The sequence below is a fragment of the Carassius gibelio genome, chromosome B10 (assembly GCF_023724105.1).
Source record: "Carassius gibelio isolate Cgi1373 ecotype wild population from Czech Republic chromosome B10, carGib1.2-hapl.c, whole genome shotgun sequence".
In the NCBI taxonomy this organism is placed as follows: domain Eukaryota; kingdom Metazoa; phylum Chordata; class Actinopteri; order Cypriniformes; family Cyprinidae; genus Carassius; species Carassius gibelio.
Window position 1 is genome coordinate 6,924,353 of NC_068405.1, and position 24,891 is coordinate 6,949,243.

At 37.5% G+C, this 24,891-nt stretch overlaps 1 protein-coding gene across 2 annotated transcripts; it reads right to left on the minus strand.

The window, feature by feature from the left end:
- Nucleotides 1–897: 897 nt before the first annotated feature.
- On the minus strand, nucleotides 898–24,447 carry smad2 (SMAD family member 2). Of its 2 annotated transcripts, none has more exons than XM_052567138.1 (12): nucleotides 24,280–24,447; nucleotides 23,957–24,035; nucleotides 21,069–21,495; nucleotides 7,260–7,349; nucleotides 5,889–6,082; nucleotides 5,631–5,765; nucleotides 5,485–5,547; nucleotides 4,165–4,218; nucleotides 3,815–4,027; nucleotides 3,549–3,686; nucleotides 3,306–3,450; nucleotides 898–3,051 (listed from the first exon to the last, which is right to left on the minus strand). In XM_052567138.1, exons 3-12 carry the CDS (start codon nucleotides 21,290–21,292, stop codon nucleotides 2,928–2,930), a joined length of 1,380 nt encoding a protein of 459 aa, XP_052423098.1. In that variant the 5' UTR covers nucleotides 21,293–21,495; nucleotides 23,957–24,035; nucleotides 24,280–24,447; the 3' UTR covers nucleotides 898–2,927. The 2 variants fall into 2 exon arrangements, with proteins under 2 accessions (XP_052423098.1, XP_052423097.1); XM_052567137.1 differs by having other exon boundaries at nucleotides 5,473–5,547.
- Between the last annotated feature and the right edge of the window lie 444 nt (nucleotides 24,448–24,891).

Sequence of the window (24,891 nt, forward strand, 5' to 3'; positions counted from 1 at the left end):
CTCTCTAGATCCTTAAGGTATCTTTAAGTTGTCGTTTGACCCTTCTTGAACCTCCTCTTTGTTGGCTTGGCGGTATGTTTCGGGTCATTGTCATGCTGGAAAACTTCAGTGTTCTGGCTGAGGGAAGGAGGTTCTCCTCCAAGATTTTACAGTACATGGCTCTGTCCATTTGCCCCTCAATGCGGTAAAGTCATCCTTTAACCGGAGCAGAAAAACAGCCCCAAAGCACAATGGTTCCACCTCTGTGCTTGACTGTAGGGACCTTGTGGGACCCGCTGCAGGAATTCAGTTTATTTAATGTTACAAATGTTTTGATTGGTGACTGTGGTCCCAACTGCATTAAGATCATAAACAAGCTCCTCCTGTGTAGTTCTGGGCTGATCCCCTCATCTTTCTCATGATCATCTTTACTCCATGAGGCGAGATCCTGCACAGAGCTCCAGAAAGAGGCTGAGACATGGTTGTCTTGTATTTCTTCTTTTTCCGAATAATCTCACCAACAGTTGTCTCCTCCTCACCAAGCTTCTTGTTGATGGTCTTGTAGCCCATTCCAGCCTTGTGCAGATATACAATCATGTCTCTGGCATCCTTTGACAGCTCTCTGGTCTTGCCCATGGTGGTGGGAGAGGTTTGAATGAAAGGTCCAGATTGTGCAGACTTGCGTTTTGGTTGGAATTCTGTCTCGATCCATTAAAATAAACCTACCAAAACATTACAGACCCTTCATTTCTTTGCAAGTGGACAAACTTACAAAATCAGCCAGGGATCAAATAAATATTTCCCCCACTGTACGCATTTACCCTGTACTGTTGGCAAAGAGCTTAAGTCAACATTCACGTGGCATCAACTAACAATTTTGATGGCAGTAGTGCAACAAGAAAATACTCCAGACAGGTGTTAACATGAGAATTAAAACTTTTTATTAGTGTATTTATGAAGTCTGCATATGCAACACGCCTGAAAAGCTTATCGCTTGAAGTTCACGTCCTACCAATACATCTCTCTAATGGTAAAACAAGCTCACCAACTGTTAAATGCTTTGCAAAATAGGAGAAAAAAATAATAGAAAGTCAAATAAAATTATATATACACATTTATATGCATATATGTCTGGTCCACTTTCAGTTCTATTTGGTTTTCGTTCCACACCCAGTCAAAAATGGCAAACAATGTTCCCAGTGTCTAAATGGCTGCTCATCGGCTTTAAAAACGGGCCACCACATCTTCGTCAACTTTTTACTAGATGCACTTAAAGTACAATCGCAAGAGTAGTAAAGATCAATGAAGGAAAATATGGAGACAGAGGTGGGAAGAGGGGAATGGATATTTGCAACGCCTGGTCACTGCCACAACAAGTAAAGAATAACAGACAGCTATATCACAGTCATTAGCAAAAGTTGTACAACGAGCACGCACACTAAAGTTGCACAGTTCTCCCTGTAGAAGCAACCCGTTTAGTCTTTTTTTTTTTATTCCCCAATTGCAAACGAATAGAACACCGCCATGGTTTCAAGTAACCATACTTTGAGGGGCGGGGTTATACAGTATTGTGTTGTGAATATGGGACGAAAACAGCTGAGAGAAAAATAAAATCAGATGGGGTTCGAGATCAGGGCGAAACATTAACCGGGACAACAGCTTGAATTAGAAAGCGGAGACAGAGGAGAAAAGATATTTGCGCTTATAAAAATGTCATGCTAAATAACGTTTTCGTATGATAGGACATTTCATTATGAAGCCATGTTCCTTTAAAAAGAGGGCATGATCTAAAAAAATATTCAATTCTAATAAAAAGGAAGAGAGCTTTAAAGATCTTAAATATATTTATATATAAAAATACATGAAAATACAAAAAGTAGCTAAAAGAAAGATAAAGTGGGGGAAAAAAATATCGTAATTGTGAAGGATAACCTAGTTTATAAACACTTAAAGCTTAAATACTTGATTTGTTTTTTTTTTTATTCTTTTGTCGTTTTTATTTTAAAGATCTGGACTGCGTGAGACGCTTTAATAACCTTCGAAAGTCCCTAAAAGAAGCCACTTTCTGAAGAAACCAGACTCCAAAACCACTCCACAGCTAACTAGTGAATATTTTACCCAGTGAATAAAAAGTTAATTCTGAGGGGCGGCGTTAAGTTCAAATTGAACGTGGGCCCTTTTTTTTGTTTTTGTTTTCGTTAAACATTCTATAAGTCTGAAGAAAAGAAGCATGACTTATGCAGCATACCTCAAATCAAAGGCAACATTTTATATAGTGGTTTGGGGAAATAAATCGCAAAAAAAAAAAGAAAAAAAGAAATGAAAATAAAATTAACTAAATACAAGTATCTTTTGGCATTACTGAAGAAAATCAAAAACCATGATTACGTTAACGTGTCAATCTGCATCAATAATAACGTGTATAAAAACAAAGAATGCGACTTTTTGCCAGAAAAAGTAACCTCCTTGAACGACGGGATTGGGATCGGCATCCAGGAAAATTAATCGTTAAAAGAGTTTCAGAGTATTTACTTCATCAGGGGGAGAAAAGCCTTGCCGCTACAAGTGTGTGAAGTTATTTACTGCCTTCTTGAACTTCCACACAACATACGCACCTTCCCTCCTTCTCGAAAACCATGAAAATAAAATAAAAACCAATATACATTTCAAATTCTACTACTAATACATGTAATATTGAGGGTTTATGAAAGAAAACAAGAGAGATTTAAAGGTGCATGAAGCTGATGAGACAGCAAGTGCTGCGTTCAGGTCCGAACGGAGAGAACATCAGTGTCAGGACGACAGAGATAGAGAAAGGCTCACGATTACTATGAAAGAGAAAGAGGGGGCGGGGTTCGAGTAAGTCTGTTGTTCTTCGTGTTGTCGGTTGATGTGATTGTAGAATCAGTCGTTTTGGGGGCAGAGGACAGAGAGCTTGGTCATGGCGATTAGGACATACTGGAACAGCGTACGGAGGGCGAGCCCATTTGGGTCAGGACCTTGTCCAGCCACTGCAGGGGGCCGTTCAGGTGAAGCTCGATCCAGCAGGGGGTGCTCGTCACCGTCTGCCGTCTACACAACAATCAACGGTCACAGGCTGTATCATATATCAACTACATTTGAAAGTAATTCATTTAGTGAATTCATTGAGAAATTGACATTTCACTACAAGTGTAATTTAAACCAACCTTTTTACACATTTTTACTATTATGTAAACAAAAGGTAAAAACCGTATGCAATCAAAATTTAAAGCAAAATTATAGGAAGTTTTTACCATTTATTTTTACTAAAAACTCTCAGATCAAGTCCATTTAATTGTGCACACCTGTACTCGGCTCCCCAGCCTTTGACGAAACTCATGCGAATGGTGCACATCCTCGTCAGCTGATATACTGCCTCAAAGCCCTGGTTCACCGACTGAGCCAGCAGTGCCGCAAACTCCTGGTTATTGAAGATCTTCAGGTTACAGCCTAAGACAGAGAGTATCATTACGTCATAATGGTTGGACGTTAATAAAAAAATTAACTGTATTGTGCAGAAGACCGTAAAGAGTGAGTGAATCTCTTACCTGGAGGGATTTTACAGACTGTCGCAGGGTGCCAGCCATACCTCTGATTACAGTTAGGGCTTTGAACAAAGATGGCGCTATCGCTAAGACATTCGGCAAACACTTCACCACCAATATAATACAGCCTGACCCCTCGTCCTATTAAAAAAACATCAGCACAAAAATTGTTTTGGATATCTTCCATTGAAGCAAGTAAGTAATACACAGGTTTGGAATGACTTTGACTGAAACACTTGATAACAGAGCAGCTGAAGAGGTGTTGGTACCTATGTGTCTCCGGGTCATCTCCACAGTGGCGTTGCGGTTGACGTTGGACAGCAGGCCCAGGCAGAAGCGCTCGGAGTTGGAGGGGTCTGTGAAGCCGTCCACGGTGAGGGATGGCTGAGAGGCGTGGAATGTTTCTCCGACCCGCTGGTTGAGTTCATAGTAAGCTATAGAGCACCAAAACGCAGGCTCCGAGTAAGTCACTGGCTGAAGGTCTGAAAGAAAGATGAAAAAGAACAAACGTAAGAACAACCTGACAAGCTCAGACTATGGTAGTAAAACTAATTTATTAAGATTGTAAGGTCTCTGAAGATGTATTAAGAGTGAGTTAAAGCAGTTGGTAAGGTCTTACCCATGCCATGATTGACGGGCGAGAGTATGCTTGGCGACAGTTCCGCAGGAGAACCTGAAAAAATAAAATAAATAAAAAATAAAATTTATATACACATTTTTTTTATCCTCTTTCACTCAAAATATGCATGTGATTTGAGAAATGATTCCTAAAGGTTCCAAACAGAACACTAAATTAAGTAAGAATGGCAGCAAAAAGCATTAAAATGGAAATTCTTGGTAGAAATGAAATTCTGGACACAACAGCCTGGAAAACAAAATTTTGCAGTGTAATAAAGAGTGACAGATCTTCTCTTCTGTAATGAGACAAAAAACTAAAATAGCAACGCAGGGCATGGTGTCGGTTCTCTTCATTAGTTTATGATTGGACAAGGCAGATCCGAATACAAACTTGTAATTATGGCATCATCAGAGAGAAATCTGTAACTTGTAAGGTCCCAAGTTAAACTTTTTCTTCCTTCAGGTTGCATTACTGTCATAATATAACCTCAAGATCATAGCCTGAAGCCTAATTTTATTTTATTTTATTTTATTTTTTTATAAATCAAACCAGTCAGAGGAGATCAAACATATTTGATATTTTAAGCTGATTTCAGAACACGTTTTCATTTGTCATGCATCTAACAATGAAGCGCATGTTTTTGCAAGAGTTGTTGTGATCGGAACATCATGAAAGTCCTCAGTCGTTAATCTTTCCCCTCTATACATTAACAAAGATGGCAAGTGTATGATGCCTAGTTTCTAAACACTGTTCACATTTTGTGAAGTTGTGTGGTGTACTAAAAAACAGTTGTTCTTTCCAGGGAGATTAGAGAAGTTCATTATTTTAAAGGTATAGTTGACCCAAAAATGAAAATTCTGCCATTAATTACTCACCCACATTTGCTCATCTTCAGACCAAAATCAAGATATTTTTTGATGAAATCCAAAAACTTTCTGACCCTCCATACACAACAATGCAACTGATACTTTCAAGTCCCAGAAAGGTAGTAAGAACATTGTTAAAATAGACCATGTGACACTAGTGGTTCAACCGTAATATTATCTCTTCCGTGCCAGTCTTCGATGCCCGTTCACAAGAGTACCACGATGCTTGGTGTTGCTGATGCAGGCGACATGATTGTGAGACATTACAGAATTTCCATTTTTGGGTGAACTAACACTTTATAAAGTAGTATTCAATCAGAAGATAATTTAGGGGAAATCTGACTGGAGCACAGAAAGCAAACTACTGCAGTAAAAGCAGGATTTAAAGTACAAACACACGTGGCTATCATTCCCATGTAGTGGTGTCACAGTGGGAATGTACCTGTGTCCATACTTTGATTCATCTGCTGGTCGCTGGCCTCCCCATCCTCACTGATGTATCCCGGTGGAGGAGTTTCTGAACACACAGAAAATCACAAACAACTTGTTAATACTCTTGAACTAGACAATAACACATACAGTCTTTGTGTGTGTTCCTACCTGGTATATAATTGTTAGGAGGCTCGATCCCTGTTGGGAAGTTGGTGTTTTCAGGTATGGAGTTGGTGTAGTCGTCCAGAGGAGGCAGCTCAGTCAGGATCTCCGTGTGTCTTGGCACGAGGACAGGAGGAAGAACTACAGGAGCCAATGTTCAGATGATTGAATGAACGCTCAACAGGAAAAAGCAAAGCTATTTCCATTCAAATAATACATATTGACAAAATTTGTTTTTGGCAATTCAGCTGCCGATTTCCATACCTGGCGTCTCCACCCGCTGGTAGTGGTAGGGGTTGATGCAGACTTCATCCTTCTTGAGGTTGAAGGCGTACTCGCAGGTCTCGATGGCGCGCAGCTCGTGGTGGCTGTGCAGGTCGGGCCATCGCCACAGGCGGCAGTAGATGACATGAGGCAGACCTTTGCGGTGAGACACCTGCAGACGGCCGTCCAGAGATCTGACCCGAGCGTCCACAGAGAGAGGGCGAGAGAAATGGAAGAGAGGGAGCGTGCCAAATGAGCAGAGAAAGACATGCATGGATGGAGGGAAGAGGGGAGATGGTGAGATTAGACAGCACATCGTAACAACAGAGATGCACAATTCATCTATTATCATTAAAACATATGAGAGCTACAATAACAGAATACTAATGTTTTAAAATCACTGGTTCTCAACTAATGGTTGGTGACCCCAAAAATGAGTGCTATGCATCATGGGACAAAGAAAAACAATCCATTTAACAATGTGGAAAGTGTTTCATGTTTATTTTAATGCACATACAATCCAAATCTATTATTTTAAGTTACATATAGGACATCAGTCAAAAGTTTGGAGTCAGCAGGTTTTTTTTATGTTTGTATAAGTTTCTTATGCTCACTAATTCCTCATTTATTTGATCATCAAAAAACAAAAAAATAAATACATAAAGTAAATAATCCTTTATATATATCTACGATATATAAATACATACATTTTTAACATTAAATTAAAAACAAATCTTTAAAATTAACACTTTAAATACCAGTTTTCTATTTTTTTTCTATTCTTTAAATATTGCTCAATATTTGAATTTTTTTCTGTAGTGATTTTTTTTCAATATATTTTGATTCATAAGTTCATAAGAACAACATTTATAAGAAACAGACAACCTTTTTAACATTATAAAATGTCTAATCTTGCTGAATAGCAGCATTAGTTGGAATCTTTAAAAAAATAAAAAATAAACAAAACACCTTACTGACCCCAAACTTTGGCTCAGTGCATATATATAACATTAGTATATATGAATGCAAATATGAACGGTTCACCTCTGCATAAATTCAGCATTATTTTGTTTGGGTCAAAAAAAAAAAAAAAAATTCTATAAATTCAGTTGAGAACCACTGTTTTAAACTTGCTTTAAATGAAGGGAATGTATGGAATTATGAAAATGTATCCATCTGCTTTAAATCTATTGTAACATTTAGAATTAAAACTCTACAACAAAACAAGTCCATCTTCAGGACATTAACTCTACATCAACTATAAGCACATTAAAGTGTTTATTTGGAGGCCCCCGGAGCCCGCTGTGCTCGTTCAGCCCCACCTGTGTCTCGTGGGGTGAGTGTGGCACAGTGTCAGGAGAGGATATTCACCTGGTTTGGTCAGGGTAGCTGTAAAGGCCTGAGGTATCCCACTGTTCTATCGTATTTGGTGTACTCAGTCCCCAAATTTCAGAGCAATTGCTGTGCACAGAAAGTAAAAAAAACAAAAACAAAAAGAAAGAAAAAAACACAAGGAAACAAAAAAAATGATAAACATGGGGCATGATTCATTCAAAAATACCAAGATGAAGTACCATGGCGGGACAATCGAAGGGCATCGTTTCTTTTATTTGAGATGTTTCACGCAGGTCACCTGAAGTAGGCGAACAACGCGGCCCACCTCGAATAAAAGACGCCACTTTAATGGAAAATTCACATATAACAGTGAGATGAGAAAACCGAAGAGAAACTGACAATTGTATTTAAAGTTACAGATAGGGCTGGGCGATGTATATTGAACATTCACAATATATTCGCAATGGAAAATAGACATTCATTTCCATGAGTCATCTCAGATAATTCATGTAAATTAACGGATTCGTACTCAAATGTTCCCATATTTACTGAAACATTGTAATAAATTTTGATAAATTGTCATTTATTACTCTGACAATTGTACAAAATTGTTTTCTCGTTCATTTAGTGAAAAAGCAATGCCTTGTTTATTTTAACAGAACTAATTTAGTTACATTAAATTTAAATGTATGCATTTAGCAGACGTTTTTATCCAAAGCGACTTACAGTGCATTCAGACTATCAATTATTACCCATCATGTGTTCCCGGGGATTCGAACCCCCAACTTTGCGCTTGATAACGCAATGCTCTACCACCTGAGCTACAGGAACACTAAATTATTAAGTTATTACACTAAAGTTGATTAATATTTATGTTTCCTGTCATTTTTTACATTTCTATGCTACGTCGATATCTAATATCTGCTAATATTTCCTGCTACATCGCCCAGCTCTAGTTACAGTGCATTATCTCTTCCCCGGTCATCATGCGGTGTGTTATGAGATGAACAGGGCAATTAACATTATAAAAAGACGTTTCATTCAGGGGTTGGATTTCACATCAGATATCAACATTAAACATGCAGCACAGGACAGGAGCCTATGACCTACTGTCGTTTGACTACATCACACTCAAGATAAAGAAGGCTATCAGTCGATCAGACAAGCACACAGACCTTCAGTAGTTCTGAAAAAGAAACATGGGATGAGAAACAGACACGGTGACGTGACAGGAACACGACTCGCACAGACTTGATATGTGATGAATGAAGCTTTGGCCCCCTGTGGTTTAACCGTCTCTGAAAAGGGACTCAGAAACACGTGCCAGACTCCACCAGCGGCCTGTTCTTACCACAAGTGCACTCGAAAATATCTTTCCAAATACTGAGATTGGGTGATTTCACTTATTAAATTGCTCATTTACATTTTTCCTGCAGCAGCGGGCCTATGGGCAACAGAAGTATTTTTCCTGTATACACAGGCAATAACCAAATGAATATAAATGCAGCTTTGCTGTACTGTACACTTACTGGAGAAAGAAAGTCAGCCTCAGGAATCCAATTCAAGTCTAAGAATATTGCCTCAAAGCAAAAAAAACTAAATGCATTGATATAAAAAAAAAAGCAAGAATGTTCCTACAGGTAACAAGAAAAAAAAAACTAATGCTTTGGCTCCTATAAGAAACAAAATTAGGCATCAAATAATTTGTTTAGATGTCAAAAATAAGTTTTTTTTTTTTTTTTTTAATCATACGGTCATGTGTTTGTGTCTCATCTGTTTTATGTCTTATCAGCATTTTAATTCTTCTTGTAGATGCCCTGGGAAATAAGGTTCACTTAAGAGATAAATGTCTTTTTCAACTGGAGAGCTATATACACAGATATAAAAAACAACAGAGAATCTCTGCCAATGTCATGGACCATAATGTCTGCATCATCTGGGTGTCGTTTGGGCTCTTCAATAAACATTATGTCGTGTCTTTCACACAGCCAGTCCGTTTTCTTCTTTAGTAACATGCTATTATATAGGCGGTGTTGAATTATAGCTTTAGCTCCTTGCATTCACTTATCATGTGGACAACAGGTTAAGTAAAAATATGAATATAGCACAAACCTAGCAAAAAGCTCCACTTTATAGTTATTTTTTCTGGCTGACTGAGGAACTTATTTATGCAGGATGGTTATTCAGAGGGAAATGTTATGTGGCGTTGTTTACAAGTTTGAAACACTGAATGAGCAGTTACATGAGACATTTCATCAAGTAGTGTAGGCTCTTATTTTAAACACCCTTTGATGTTCATTCATGTTTTATCATACTATAGTAGCAATGAGAAATATATGATAAATTCTGCGATAATGAAAGCTGTTTGTGTAGCTTGTTAGTGAACTACAGTTCTGTGTAGCAAATGCTGCTCCATTTGAAAGCACTTGAAAAATACCACATTTAAAAGGGATAGTTCACCGAAAAATGAAAATAGTGTCATTAATAACTCACCCTCATGTTGTTCCAAAGGGAATATAAGTATTGTTTTGATTAATCTTTTTCCTTCTCTCGGTTTCATTTCTGTTTCAGTTGTTTTTTGTTTAGAACCAAATCTTACTATGTGTTTCCAGATCCCTACTATCACTACCACTCGCAAACAACACATCACACAATGTAGGCAGCGCAATCTTAACAACCTGCACACTTTGCCTATATCTGATAATACACTACTTTCTTTTTCTATTGGTCTCTGGAATTGCCAGTCTGCTGTAAACAAAGCCGATTTCATTACTTCTATTATTAGTCATTCAAAGATTAATCTCATGGCCCTAACAGAGACCTGGATCAAACCAGAGGATACTGCTACACCTGCAGCACTCTCCAATAATTCATCATTTTCCCACTCCCCCCGTTTGACTGGAAGAGGTGGAGGTACTGGTCTGCTCATCTCTAATGATTGGAAATGTAATCCTTTACCATCTTTGGGTATCAACAGCTCCTTTGAATCTCATTCAGTTACTGTTACCTACCCTCTTAAAATACATGTTTTAGTTGTCTATCAACCCCCAAGACCACTGGGTAACTTTTTGTATGAATTAGATGTGTTGCTCTCAACCTTTCCCCAGGATGGTACTCGCCTAGTTATGCTTGGAGATTTCAACATCCACCTAGATAAACCTCTGTTTGCTGATTTCCACTCTCTGCTTGCCTCTTTTATTCTCAACTGAGTATCAACAACTGCTACTCACAAATCAGGCAACCAACTGGACCTTATTTATACACAACATTGCTCTACTGATCATGTTCTGGTTACTCTACTGCACACATGGATCACTTCCTCCTCACTCTTAACCTCAAAATGCTCCCTGACACATCACTTACACCCTACACGTCATCTTTCAACAAAACCTATGCACACTTTCACCCTCCCGGCTATCTGCAATGGTTTCCATCTTCACTTCCTTCCCCTAAACTGTTTGCATCTTTGGATGCTAACAGTGCTACCGATACTTTCTGCTCCACGCTTACATCTTGTTTAGACACTGTTTGCCCCTTGTCTTCCAGGCCAGCCCGTAACACCCCTTCTGCCCCTTGGTTATCTGATGTTCCACACAAACACCGTTCTAAGCTTAGAGCTGCTGAAAGGGTGTGGCAAAAATCCAAAAATACTACTGACCTTAACGTTTATCAGTCACTCCTAACTTCTTTCTCTGCTAATGTCTCCACAGCTAAAATTACATACTACCATAAAATTAACAATTAGTCTAACTCTCGCGTGCTTTTTAAAACATTTTCCTCACTTCTTTGTCCTCCTCCTCCCCCTCCTGCTTCAACTCTAAATAGCTGACGACTTTGCCATGTTTTTCATTAATAAAATTAAACCTCAGTGCACAATTTTCCACACCACAATCAGTCAAGCTCATATCACTAGCAAACACTTGAACGAGCCGTGTTCAACCAAGTCTCTACATTTCTCACACACAACAACCTCCTTGACGGCAACCAATCTGGCTACAGAAGTGGAGACTGCCTTGCTCTCAGTTGTTGAAAGATCTAAAACCGGCAAGAGCAGAATCCAAATCTTCAGTACTTATTCTGCTTGATCTGTCCGCTGCTTTTGACACAGTTAACCACCAGATCCTCCTATCAACCCTACTGGCAAAAGGCATCTCAGGAACCACACTTCAATGGTTTGAGTCTTACCTATCAGAGAGGTCCTTTAAAGTATTTTGGAGAGGTGAGGTGTCCAAGTCACAACATCTAACTACTGGGGTGCCTCAGGGCTCAGTTCTTGGACCACTTCTCTTCTCTGTCTACATAGCATCATTAGGTTCTGTCATTCAGAAACGCATCCGATTCGAGATCCAAGGAGCTGATGATACTGCGCGTGTGTGATTCAGAGTGAAGCAGACTGACACACAGCCGGTGAACCGTTTTCCGTGTTCATCTTCAGTTCTCTCTTTACAGCAGTTCAGTCAGTGTACTGTTTGAGTAAACGAATTACTCCGGGATATTGGTTTGTTTTACTCAGAGGGAGTGTCAGCCACATTAAAAAAAGTTAACAGCTTAAGTCTTTTGTGCATAAATGCGTATTTGGAGACACAAACAGTTTTAAATGATTCATGTTTGATTTGGTGAACTGGTTAAAGAAGATCCGGTTACATCAATGATTCGTTCGCAAACCGGATAACACTAAACTGCAGTGTTTTGAAATCTCACAACAGACCCGGAAGAGAAGACAATGCTGAATAAAGTCAAAGTTTTTGCAATTTTTGGACCAAAAAGTATTTGATGATTCAAAACAATTCTAAATGACCCAACTTTCTTACCTTTCTGGACATGGACAGTATACCGTGCATACACTTTCAATGGAGGGACAGAAAGCTCTCGGACTAAATCTAAAATATCTTGAGATGAACTTGTTATTATATCATGTCTTACGGGTTTGGAACGACATGAGGGTGAGTTATTAATGACATAATTTTTCAGTGAACTATCCCTTTAATAACATGTTTTACTCCAAACTCACTTCATAGCATCAGTCGAGTGTTTGAAATAAATCCTTCATTGAGATGATGTGGCTTCTTACGTAGAATAAGGCATGCAACATATTTCATAGTATTCTAAGCGAGATGAAGGCCATGTCGATTAGCATTGCATTATCAAACATTTTTATTAAAAAAAATTATAATAAGAAACTCAGATAAGCCATATATTATCCTAGTTGTGTATTTATTAGTCATGTTGAATTAATAATGAAAGCAGTTGAATTTTCTGTTTATTCCTGGGTTTCTTCTGCGGGGTGTATTTGGAGTTTCGGAGCGAGAGCGCCCTCTGGCCTTCGGATGGAGATTTACTGTTGATAACAGAACCCTGGTTCACTGAAAGATACGCATGACAATTTCAGCTTCTGTCGAATCGTAATTTCATTTCGATTTATGGTGCAGCCATAAGTTCATGTGCCGCTTAAACTGAGGCGCTAAAGCAACGTCGATCACGCTAAATTAAGAAGTGCCAAAACCGTATTTGTTTGAATTACGTTGTGAATTTGAGAGAATTTTAAAGCTGATAACCTACTTAATCTACTTAATAAACTTGATCTAGCCTGAAAAGTAAGCTTTTTATAATGCTATTTGTGCAAAATAAATATTTATGACACCGTTGTTGTCAGATTTCTTTGGTGATTTCAAATATGAAATTTAATCGTAAGCTTAGTGAATAGTTTTGGAGAATTTGATGTTTCCCAATTCAAAGAGATACGAGTTGCATGTGAATGCTGAGAAGTGTTTCAAAAGATGGCCGCAGAGTAATACGACTTGTCTCAAAAGGACTTTATTGTTTTAAAAAAAATTTATTAAAACAGTGATTACTCAAGGTTACCAGAACTTTGTTTTAAAGCAAAATAAATATTTTGTTAAACTGCTGTTCACTACCGTTTGACACAGTTTTATTAGTTTATTAAAAATGTGTTAATGCAGTATATTGGCTCTTTAAAATCTTTTAACGCAGTTACCTGATGTCACTTAGACCAGATATCATTTACTGAACGTCATATCGCCCAAACGTCATATTCCAAACCCATATGATCTTTAAACACAAATGAAGACATTAATAAAACAAATGTAATTACATTTAAACTCCATTCCACTACAACCTTGATCAAAACGCATATAAAGAGCACAGCAAATATGGCAAACACAGAGTCTCAAACTTGCTTGATGCGCAAGAACTTGCTTAGGGGCCATTCACATAGCATAAAAACGCGTGGAAAACGCTAGGCGCGCCGCTTTCTCCTTCTTTCCAAAGCGCTTGGGCAGAAGCGCTCCTGAGGCGCCTGCCGTTGTTAAGCAACCATGACACGCTCTCCATGAAGACGCGTAAATTTCAGCAAAGGATAAATCGATTTGCAGCACTAAAAATCGCTCGCAGTAGCTTTACTACTAATTTTATTTCAAAATGTCAATCAATATACAGCTATGAACAGCTGTTCCTTCATCTTGGCTGAGTTTTCAACGTTGTTACGGGAAAGAATGAAGCTGATTAGTTCTATTATATCTATCGATTTGATTGGTTAGTTCTTGTCACATGACCCGCGGTGCGCTTGCAGCATTCTGAAAAGTTGAGATGTTTTCAACTCAATGCGGTGCGACCGCGTCGCTTCCATTATGAGCGTGCATGCCGCGTGCCTACATTGGAAATAACGAACTTGCGCACGCAAAAGATGCGATATGTGAATGACCCCTTAAACTATTCAATTCATATGGCTTACCGGTACTCTTATAAAGTTTTACTCAACTTTTTGAAGTATAAGAGTTTTGGTTGTGTGGACATTCAAAAGAGGGAGAGAAAGCTCTCAGCTTTTCTTAAGTGTCTTCATTTGTTTTTAGAAGATGAATAGAGTCTTACTGGCTTAGAATGACAAGAGGTCGAGTAAATGATGATTTTCATAACTAATTAACAATTGAAGAACAGTTTGTTGTGTTTGTGTCTTGAAACGCAAAGCAGCCATCCCAAACAATAAGAATGAGCATTTATAAATCAACCTAACCAACATTAAAAAAAACTTAAGGAGACAAAAGGAGTGAGAAAGACAACCCTTGAGGAGCACATTAACATTATAGCAGGTTATGTGAGCACTGCATGTATCGCTAAGCCTCGACCTGTACACTCACTGCTACCTGATGTCAAAAGTTAATGAGACCGACCCTGATGTAACGAGGTCACCCGAGATATTGTGCGAAGCTTGCTCAGAGTACAGCATGTACTTATTCCTTCAGGAAATTAAGTTTTCATGACGCCCAGAGAACTTGATCAATAGACACTTTCAGTCAGCGACAAATGCCAATGACATTTTAAAAGGTGAGGAGTTCAATTTGTAGAACATTAAAAGCATTAAAAAAAGCAGCCATTTATTTCTTATTAAATTCCACATGGTGACACTAGAGAAAGAATTCACTTGAGTATTTACACATAATTTAACATCTACTTAAACAGTATAATTGCTAGCAATGACCCAATATATATTCTGACCAGTTCTTCTGAAGATTATAGTATGGCTGATAACCATTAAATGATGGCTATATAAATTCTATATTTTGTTTCTACACTAAAACCTAAAATGTCGTGTTTCAATGATTAACTTCAAGTGTTAGTATACACAATTAAACCTACAATAAAAATTCATCAAAAAAAAAAAAAAAGCTCCAATACTAAAAGTGAAATGTCAGGCAGCATTAAGAGGGGAAGAAAAAAAAAGAAAAAGAACAAAGTGAATGTATATGAAAACCATTAAATGAAGTGAAACCACAGTGAGTTTAGATAAACTCACATGACCCCTTTTAGGGGGATGGGGACTTCAGTTTCAACACCAGTAGATTCCCAATAGTCTTAAAACACACACACACACACACACACACACCAGAAACCCGATTCAGTTTTAACCCTCAAATTAACAATAGAGCAGATGGCCAATCAGTTGTGCAATCAAGCATGATAATGATAATTCACAAACCTATTATGAACCATTAGCATCAATATTAGACAATTTTAGTCAACATTTTGAAGAATTTAACAAAATTGCACCAAAAATGCACTGGTTTATTCATTATTATTACCAACTTCCATTAGTTGATCATATGCACAAGACGGATGCTCATATTAGCAATATAAAATACCCAAAATCTAGTTGACAGACCCGGATCTCACACCAGCATGACTGGGCATCCACATCCCAGACGGATGACACACTTTTGGAGGGTATTAACCCTTGTATCCTGGTGTGTGAAGACCCCATCCCCACTAAACCACTGAGAGTCCATCTGCTGGCCACCATCTACCCTCACTCCAGCTACACTTGGCTCGAGATAAAAGCAAAAAGGCTTTTCTTTTACAGCACCGGCTTCTATGTGCGCCAGGTGACTAGCTAATGAAGACAATGAGTTAGTCTTAAAATAAAGTGAAAAGGTTTCTAAGTTTCAAAATGGACCCCAGGCCAGATTTAAAAAAAAAAAAAAAGCCTCACAAAGGAAGCCATATGTCTCTGTCAAATCTCAGGATGATTCCTGCAAATGACCAAGTCAATGAGTGTCGCATTTCAGGCTGAGCCAAATGACCAGCATCTTAATTCAAATGAAAGACGTCTGAACAAGCTATTTATTTTGATATTCTGAAATGCTTCATTAATTCACAACGTAAAACGATTTGCCTACTCATAACACTGGTATCCTTTTATTTATATGGCTAACCTGATAGTCTCTTCCTCTTGATTTCAGTAGTATTGATTTGCATTTTTGTTATTTCCCATAATACAGAGACTAATTCATAGCACTTAACGGACAAAACAAGCATTTCAAATAAATTCTGGTCTGAGCTTTCATCAAGAAAACATTGGTAGAAGGACATTAACCTCAACTCTAACATCATTTATGAATCCCAATGAAAGCTGGGTCTTAATTATAGCATGGAAAGCCAGACAGTCTTCAGGTTACAATCAATAGACTTGAAAAAAGCCGCAGCGCCAGTCGACTCGGTCCTCACCAGAAACCCTCTTCACATTCTTACACTCACTGAAGGCATCTTGCAGACACACTATCAGCACTTCTACACAAAAGACCTGCGCTGATAGCACGGCCTGCTGAGATCTCCAACAGGAAGTCAGGTCGAGACAGATACGGGTTTGTTTTCCCTTTAAACAAGGCAAACGTCACAAGTAATGAAAAGGACTAGACATCAGCTCAAATTTAACGCTTGCTCGTGTGGTTTAGTTCTGGATGTTCGTATGCGGGAATCTTCTGATTGCGTTCGTTTTGAGCAAATTAGACACACGGCATACAGCTGGATCGGTATGGAAGATTTCAAGACTGATTTCCCAAACAGAACAAGTGAACAATGCACCTCCTGATTTTCATTCGAGATTACACACAACTGATTGAGCCAGCGATGTACTATTACTGGATAAATATCCCTTAGGGAGGGCAACAGGGTGGTTTAATCATGACTCTGGCACAAAAACTGGCCTCTACATGGCATTTTAAAAGCACATGATAAATCATTCAATGCTGCTTGTGCAATCATCACCTTAAAAAGTCTAGTCACTACAGTTATAATACAGCTTAACGTAAAAAATAAATAAAACAAATTTCAACTTTTGTCCTGAGGTTAAGGGCAATTTCATATTTAGCTCTGATTCACTTCCCGACAAAGACAGGAATCCGTTTAGCTCTAGTACAACAAAATGAAAAACGGTGTACTAGCCAATTACAAACAAACTTTGTACATTCACAGAAATCATAGGGATACACCGAAAATTCTGGACCGAAACCAACAATTCTGGACACAGCAAAAAAAAAAACCATATAATAACAATAATTATTAAAACAAGTAACTGATTCTTTATTACATTTTTTACCTAAATTTTACATGATACTGAACCGGTCAATAAAATAGCACATTAAATAACATTAGCATAGATTTTCGGCCGTTTTTCTCTTTGGGACAAAAACGAAAATGTAATAAATTTTTGGTGGCCAAAATTTCCGTGCATCCCTACTAACTTGAATTGAAAATTGGCCAATCTGTAGAATGTATTTAAACGCGTTAATGTAAAAAAAATACTCCAACCTAATATAAAAATTTATTTCAATCATTAAGATGTTTTGACAAATATTGGCAACCAAACAACACTGGAGCTCACTTACTACTACACTGGCGTTAAATAAGATCTACACGTCTTCCCTGGCCAAATTATGCTGTGCGATGCACTCAAGACTGAAAAAACACTGGAGAAAATGTTTCATTCTGATGTCTGACTAAACACGATTTACAGCAAAACGGAACAAATCTGAAACCAATCTTCGTTTCATTTACAAGTTATGACCTTTCATAAACAACGACCAGTCAAATTGAAAACACCCCAAAATAGTCTAGCTGAGCCGTTTAGTTCTCAGGTATGTGAGGGAGGCTGGAGAAGACAGCCAGGGAGCCATTACCAAACATGACAAGCGACGAACACAATGACGGATCCAGCCGTTCCCACAAGCCTCCAAGGTTAGAGAATAGATTAGCAGCAGAAAACACATGTTGGGAGCAAAGTTTCCCACCCTTTGAATCCACTCTCAAGGGAAGACAAAGCACTCTGGATGAAACATTTCTGACCGGAGCTCTGCATCTAAGTCCCAGTTGGCAAAGAAAAGTCATCATTTTAATATTAAATTTCAACTGGAGGGAGGTCATTTTAACCTGTATTTATGGTAGGCCATACAGTCCAAGAGGTTTTGCTAAGTGAACCTGATCAAGCATTCAATTGCACAATTTTCACAATAACCATTGCACAATTTTTCTAACAGTGGAGGGAGATGCACATTTGGGCCAGGGTTTGTTAAATTACAAACTTCTAATGATTCTGTGGATCTCAGATGGTAAAATTGATCCAACAAGAACTCAGTGGAAATAAATCTCTGTAGGAAAAGGGATAAAGCCTGTTTTCCAATACAACAAGCTTGCATAGCATTATCCATTTCAACATCACCTTCCCACTAAATTAACCCAGGAAATGTGCTTATGCCCTTTTCAAGACCGTTTAGAAACTCGCATCAAAATAAAGCTGCATATTAAATGAGAACGTACTAGACTTCTACAATACTGCTAGATGATCTAAACATTAAAAATAGCTGTGGTGTATCTTAGGAATGGACGGTTTATAGAAGGTTTACAAATATTGATGTGTTATTACGCTAGCATTATTAAATCTGATTTATATATAAATAAGTGACTAGAATTCTTGAAACTGATTAAAATGCTTGCATTTATTGACTATTATTTTTCTGCATTGACATTTCAAATTGTAAGTGCATTTAATGTCTGTACAGGCCAAAATATGGATGCTCTAAGGACTTTACGAAAAAAAAAAAAGTTAAAGTTAATACGTTTAATGAATTTAACAATGAGCAATTTATTTGTTAGTATATTTATTATTTAAAAAAAAAAAAATACAGTAATTCATTGTTGTGTATGTACATCACATTAAAAAATGCAGGTTTTTATAGATTGTTAAAATCAAAATTAACAAATGAAACATGATTTTTCATTGTTAGCACGTTAACAAATGTAGTCAACTAATGTTAATAAATGGGACTTTATTATAAGGGTTACTAAAAATCTATTTTGAAATTCAGGCTCTATATATAATCAAGCTCAATCATTATTACAATAAAAAAAGGTACTTTTTTTAAGCTCCTACTGTACATCTGTACATCAATACATTTGTAAATGCTTTAAAGCAATTCCATTGCAAATAAATGTATTTCTCTCAAATATCACCAAACGGCTGACAAACAGATTGAATGTATTAGACATATCAGCCAGCCCTTGTGTATCTGTACCATACTGGTTTCAATCTATTGATATGTTGTGGCTCGGGCACACGAGCCATCATCCATCATCCTCTCCTCTTAGCATCTCCCTAAAATAGCAGCGCTGATACTCCACCATTTGTCATGAGAAATGGAATAAAAGCAGCCTGATGGTTGATATCGCAGACATTCATACAGCATGAGAAGCCTCTGTGAGCTCTGAATGGAGGTGATGTGAAGCTGCACAGAATGACCTTAACTCAAGTCAAGACAGATGGAGCAGAAATCACTTAAAGAAACAAAGGGAAGTAATGCTGATATTTGGCAACGGTAGACGCAACTCAGCGTCATGCCTTCACCTTCACTCACGGAGCAACACACGCAATGATACGGCTAAGGTCACTTCGAAAATCAAATAAAAGTTTTTCGGATTCATTAGAGGACTTGCTTTATAATTAGATTAAGACTTAAATGAACAAAAAGTCCATTAGCTTGCAATTCTACACATCTTAAAGGAAGTCAATACTTACTCATCCTCGTGTTTTTTCAAAAGTAAAAACACGTTATTAAAAAAAAATATATATATATATTAATAATAAAGCAAAAGCACATGTATAATTGTAGAAATTAAATGTATTTACATGACATCTACTAACCAGTGTTAGCGGTAACATTACAATTAATTGCGAGTTACATAATATTACATTTTAAGTAACTAGTAAAGTAACATTCCTTTTACATTTCCAAGTTACTTTTTCAAATAAGGTACTTTGTTTTCCTATTTATTCACTAATACAGAGGCACTTCCTTTGTTTTGGTCTGAAGCTTATTAATTTCACTTTGGTTAGAAAGTTGCCAAAAATGTAACATTTGGGTTTTTTTGTTAGTTAAAACAAATAAGCAGGGCATCCCATGAAACAAAAGGTAATGCTAAAGTAACGCAATGCAATACTTTACATAAAAACTAGTTACTTTTTAATGGAGTAACTCAATATCAGAATGCATTACCCCAACACTGCTACTTACTAAATTCTATAATTTAATAATAAAAAAAAAAACACATTTTCATAGTGTAAATCATACACTTTTTGTAAAATAAAGTGATTTATTTAGATTTAGTTGATTCTGCAATCCTATTATAGTATATTTCACAATGTAACTGTTACTTGAAATATATATATATATATATATTTTTAAAAATATGTTAATTTCAGCAAATATGACATTAACACGTCATAGCAGCAAAGTATTCCGTTTACTTTGCTCTGTGCAAGTATAATTTATTAGTCAGAACTGTTAAACAGAGACCGTAAACGAATTAAGACGGAGAACAAGAGCACCATTCACAGCAATGTCAAAATAAAAGACATATCCTCCAAACAGAAAATAAATATTGGACGATGCCGATAATTAAATGTGAACCTGGAGCACAAAAGTCGCTGGGGAATATTTGCAACAAAAGTCAATATTACACTGTTTGGGTCAAAATTATCAATTTTTCTTTTACTCCAAAAATCTTTAGAATATTAAGTAAAGATCATGTTCCATGAAGATATTTTGTACATTTCCTACCCTAAATATATAAACATTTCATTTTTGGTAAAAGAATTAGCCAAGAACTAATTTGGACAATTTTATCACCGATTTTCTCAATATTTAGATTTTTTTTGCACCCTCAGTTTCAAGATATTCAAATAGGTGTATCATAGATCAATGGAAAGCTTATTTATTCAGCTTGTTTAAAATGTACACTTAAAACTAGTTTTGTGGTCCAGGGTCACAAATGTCAAATTTGCAGCCTTGGCGACACATCGGTCGACCACTAATTGTTACGCAAACTCTAACAATAAACCGGATTCTCTCTTAGAGCTTATTTCTTGAACAACACAAGGATGAGTAAACAACAATTTTCATTCTTTCCCCAAAGTTTTTGATTTCAATGTGTTAGACTGACAAATGTAAGAGGACGCTGATCTGAAAGCAGGACAGCAGTGATCTTTTGGTGTTGGCGTACCTGGGAATGGTGACACACTTGGTGTTGCAGTTCTGTGTGGTGATGGCTTTCTCCAGCTCGTCCAGCTGGCCCGTCTTCTTCAGCTTCTTCACCAGGCTTTTAACCGCCTTCTCGCACCATTTCTCCTCCTGGCCGTTCTGCTCTCCGCTCGAACCACTGGCCGACTTCTTCCAGCCCAGCAGACGCTTCACCACGGGCGGAGTAAAAGGCAAGATGGAGGACATGTTTTTGGGGAGTCCAATAAGCGGTCAGCCCCCTACTGGGCAGGTGGAGTTAGAGAGACAGATGGAGGCTGGGAAAATGGGGAGGAACAGACCCAACGTTCCTAACTGGTCTTTAGGAAGAGGGTCTCTGGGCGGATTATGAGGGGCAGGGGACAGAGGAGCTTAGCAAACAGAAGAGGAATGGGGGGGAGGCGAGGAGTTACCTGATTGGAGAGAAGCAGAAATCAAGACGAGCCAATGACAGACTTGGTCAAATACAAACTACATCCTGTTTATTGTTGACTCTTTCATTCATCTTTGTAGTATTTTTTAAATCTATTGTACAACTGGGCTGGCAATTTTTTTTATTTATTATTATTAGTAGTATTGTTGTTGTTTTGTTTGTTTGTTTGTTTTTGGGGGGGGGGGGGGCTTTTGGGTTTGCATATTTGGATGCTTTATTATCTAATAATTACTTAAACTCTGAACCACTGTTTGATTATTATTTTTATTTTTTTTTAGTTTTGATGTGTTTTTATATACAGTTTGGGATTGGTATAATATGGAATATTTTAAAATGTAATTTATTCCTGAATTCTCATCATTACTCCAGTCGTCAGTCAACATGATGTTCAAAAATCATTCTAATATGATGATGTGCTGCTTAAGAAACATTTCTGATTATTAGTAATGTTGAGGAACAAAAAGTTGTTTAAAAAAAGTGTGATTCTTAATATTTTTGTGAAAACAGCAACATTTCAAAAGCTTGAATAAAAAGTTCAAAGTTTAAAATAAAAACATTTTGGGAACATCTCTAACCTTTTTACCATCGCATTTGATTAATTGAAAGCATATTTTCTGAATCAAAGTATTAATTTCTTTCAATAATAATATCATACTGACCCTTAACTTTTAACCAGTAGTGTAAATACTTATTTTAGTTATATACCAAGACAAAGACTTCATTTCTAGTGACCTGACATAGCAAAATGAGTGTAACCAATGCTGTAAGTTTGAGTCAGGAATGTCTGTTTGTTGACCAATGACAGAGGGGCAAGTCTTTGGGAAACAAGTTTTAAAACATCCTTATTTTTGTAATTTGTTCTGGTAACAATAGTAGAGCAGAAATCAGATTTCAGCTTTAAATAAAGGATAGTAAAGATAGGTATAAATTACTTTTCTTGTTTACCAAGAACTGCTTCTCTGGTATTGTTCTCAGTCACTCAGATATTGGTAGTGACTCAAACCTATTCACCAAACGAGGGATTTCTCTGAAATGATCATTTTATACAGAAGGAAAAGGTAATACCACAGAAGGCCATCTTTCATTTAAAAGGATTTATAATTTCATTTAAAAAGAGGTTTCACAAAACAACAAAACCCATTCAGAGAAACCAGTCGAATATTGCCATGTTGTGAGCATAAGAAAAGTGGAAGTAAAACATCTTGATCACTTTGGTCAGGCTTACAACATACTCGGAGTGCCATTTCTTACAAAGAAATCGATGGGCCATGAGAAAAGATTGTTGTAAATACTTAGAAATGCTACTTCAAGTAATTCACTTAAGTTGAGGATAAAATGAAGATGTTTGACAGCATGATCATGACAATTTTCTCTTAAAACAGACCAAAAGATGCGTTGCAGATGGATGACATAAGGAAAGATTTAATAGGCTCAGCGTCCTGAAGTTTTGAGCTGTGAGAGTTTCTTACCAGCCAGAGCCGAGAGAAGAAAAAAAAAGAAAGAAAAAAAAGTGTTTTATATGTTGACCTATCAGAGGAAGTTCTGCTTTTGTGTAGCCTGTTCATATGTATAAAATAAAATAAAAAATAAAATAAAAAGGGGTGACCATTCGATATTGCCATCTCTGATTTTAAGAATGCAGAACTTGAATAAATAAATAAAAAACGGATCCCAGTGACCTCTCAACCTTGACAGCAATTTGGACATCACATGCCAGTTTGAACAATTTACATTGTTTATTGCATATTAGAAGCACATTTGGAACATTCAGATTTAATATTAGCAGATTTCAAGCGCATCGCATTTGGAAGATTCAAAACAAATGATCAAAGCATTTTAGAGTAAATGGAACACTGGAATCATTTCGGTCCTGAACGGTTATTTGAACGGTTGACTTCAAATCATTTCGGGTGGGTGAAAGGCCTGTATTATTGGAACGTTTAAAGTTCCGTGGCATCATAAACCCTTACAGAACGTTCAAATCCAGATGTGGATTCTGGAACACCCCAAGCGTTTCCGGGTATCTTGGAACGTTCACAGAATTTAAACACCACATGCGTTTTTGAAAGGTTTAAAATGAACCATTTTTCGCCCATAATCGCCGTATTGGAATGTTCGACTGTGGCAGCATTTATGAACGCGACTCAGATGCCCGAGAATGCTGTCTAGGTAGGCAGCTCTCAAAGTTTTGACACACAGCCAGAGACTGAATTGAGAAACACATAGAAGCCAATGAGGCAGGTGTGAGATATATCCCAATATTCTCTCAGCAAAACAATTTTATATTTAGCAAACTAAATGGGCAAAACAAATATCACCATATTTAACCGCTGGTATCATTCTAATAATATATATAAATCAACTTTGCTTACCCTAACCATCATCTGATCTGTAACTTAAGCTTACAATGATTGTCAAATGATTAATGAACGCATTGTTACCTTCTCCAGCAGTCTGATGGTGTATCGCGGGCTCGTTATGGCTGCATGGGCCGCTAACCGACTCTCTTTCCCGTTCTGCCTACAATACAACAAACCCTAAGATCAATACATTCACATTCGTCGCTGCATTACAAACTCTTTCATCGGTGCATGAACGAAAAGCCGAGATCTGGCCGCTTGTGCGCGGTGTGTGAGTGTGTGTGAGCATTGATTTTGTGTAAACCGCTACGTTAGCAGCCTGCGCTACTTTCTTTGACAGAAAAATAAACAGCTTTCAAACGTGTTTACGAGCCGTTATCTTCTCGTTTACCCCATCAACTCACCCTTTCAGCGAGCCGCTTTCTCTGTAAGGAAGGAGTAGCGTAAAATCCGAGCGAAACGGATTCTTCGCGAGTAGTTAAAAGTCGATTTTAAACAATATTTTCCTTCCCACTCTACCCGAATTACAGCAGCAGTCGACGGCCTCCAGCGCGCGCGCAACCTAACCTTAATGCACGTAACGCGATACGGGCTCTGCATAAGCCCCGCCTTCTAGCTTTCTATTGGTCGAATGAGAAGCCAGTCATGAATAATCTTCCCGTCGATTGGCTTATAAAACAACCGATCTCGATCAAAATTGAATATGCAAACTACAATTGATTTTTATTGGCTAATCAGACGGTGTCTTCTAATCAGTGATGTTTAGGTTCTGGTAGGAGGCAGTGGTTTGTCAATACTGCTGTCAATCTATTGACATAATAGACTGGAATCGAGCGGGGAGGGACTCAGCGAGCGAGTTACTGCCTCTACATAGCATTACTATCAGATTGTGGAGTTTGTGTGTGTTCATCCGCCATTCAGCACGTAAAAATAAGACTACCGCATAAACACCTGTGCTTTTTTGCAGTAATACAGCAGCTATAAAAAAATATTAAGCTTGCACACAGAAATGTTTT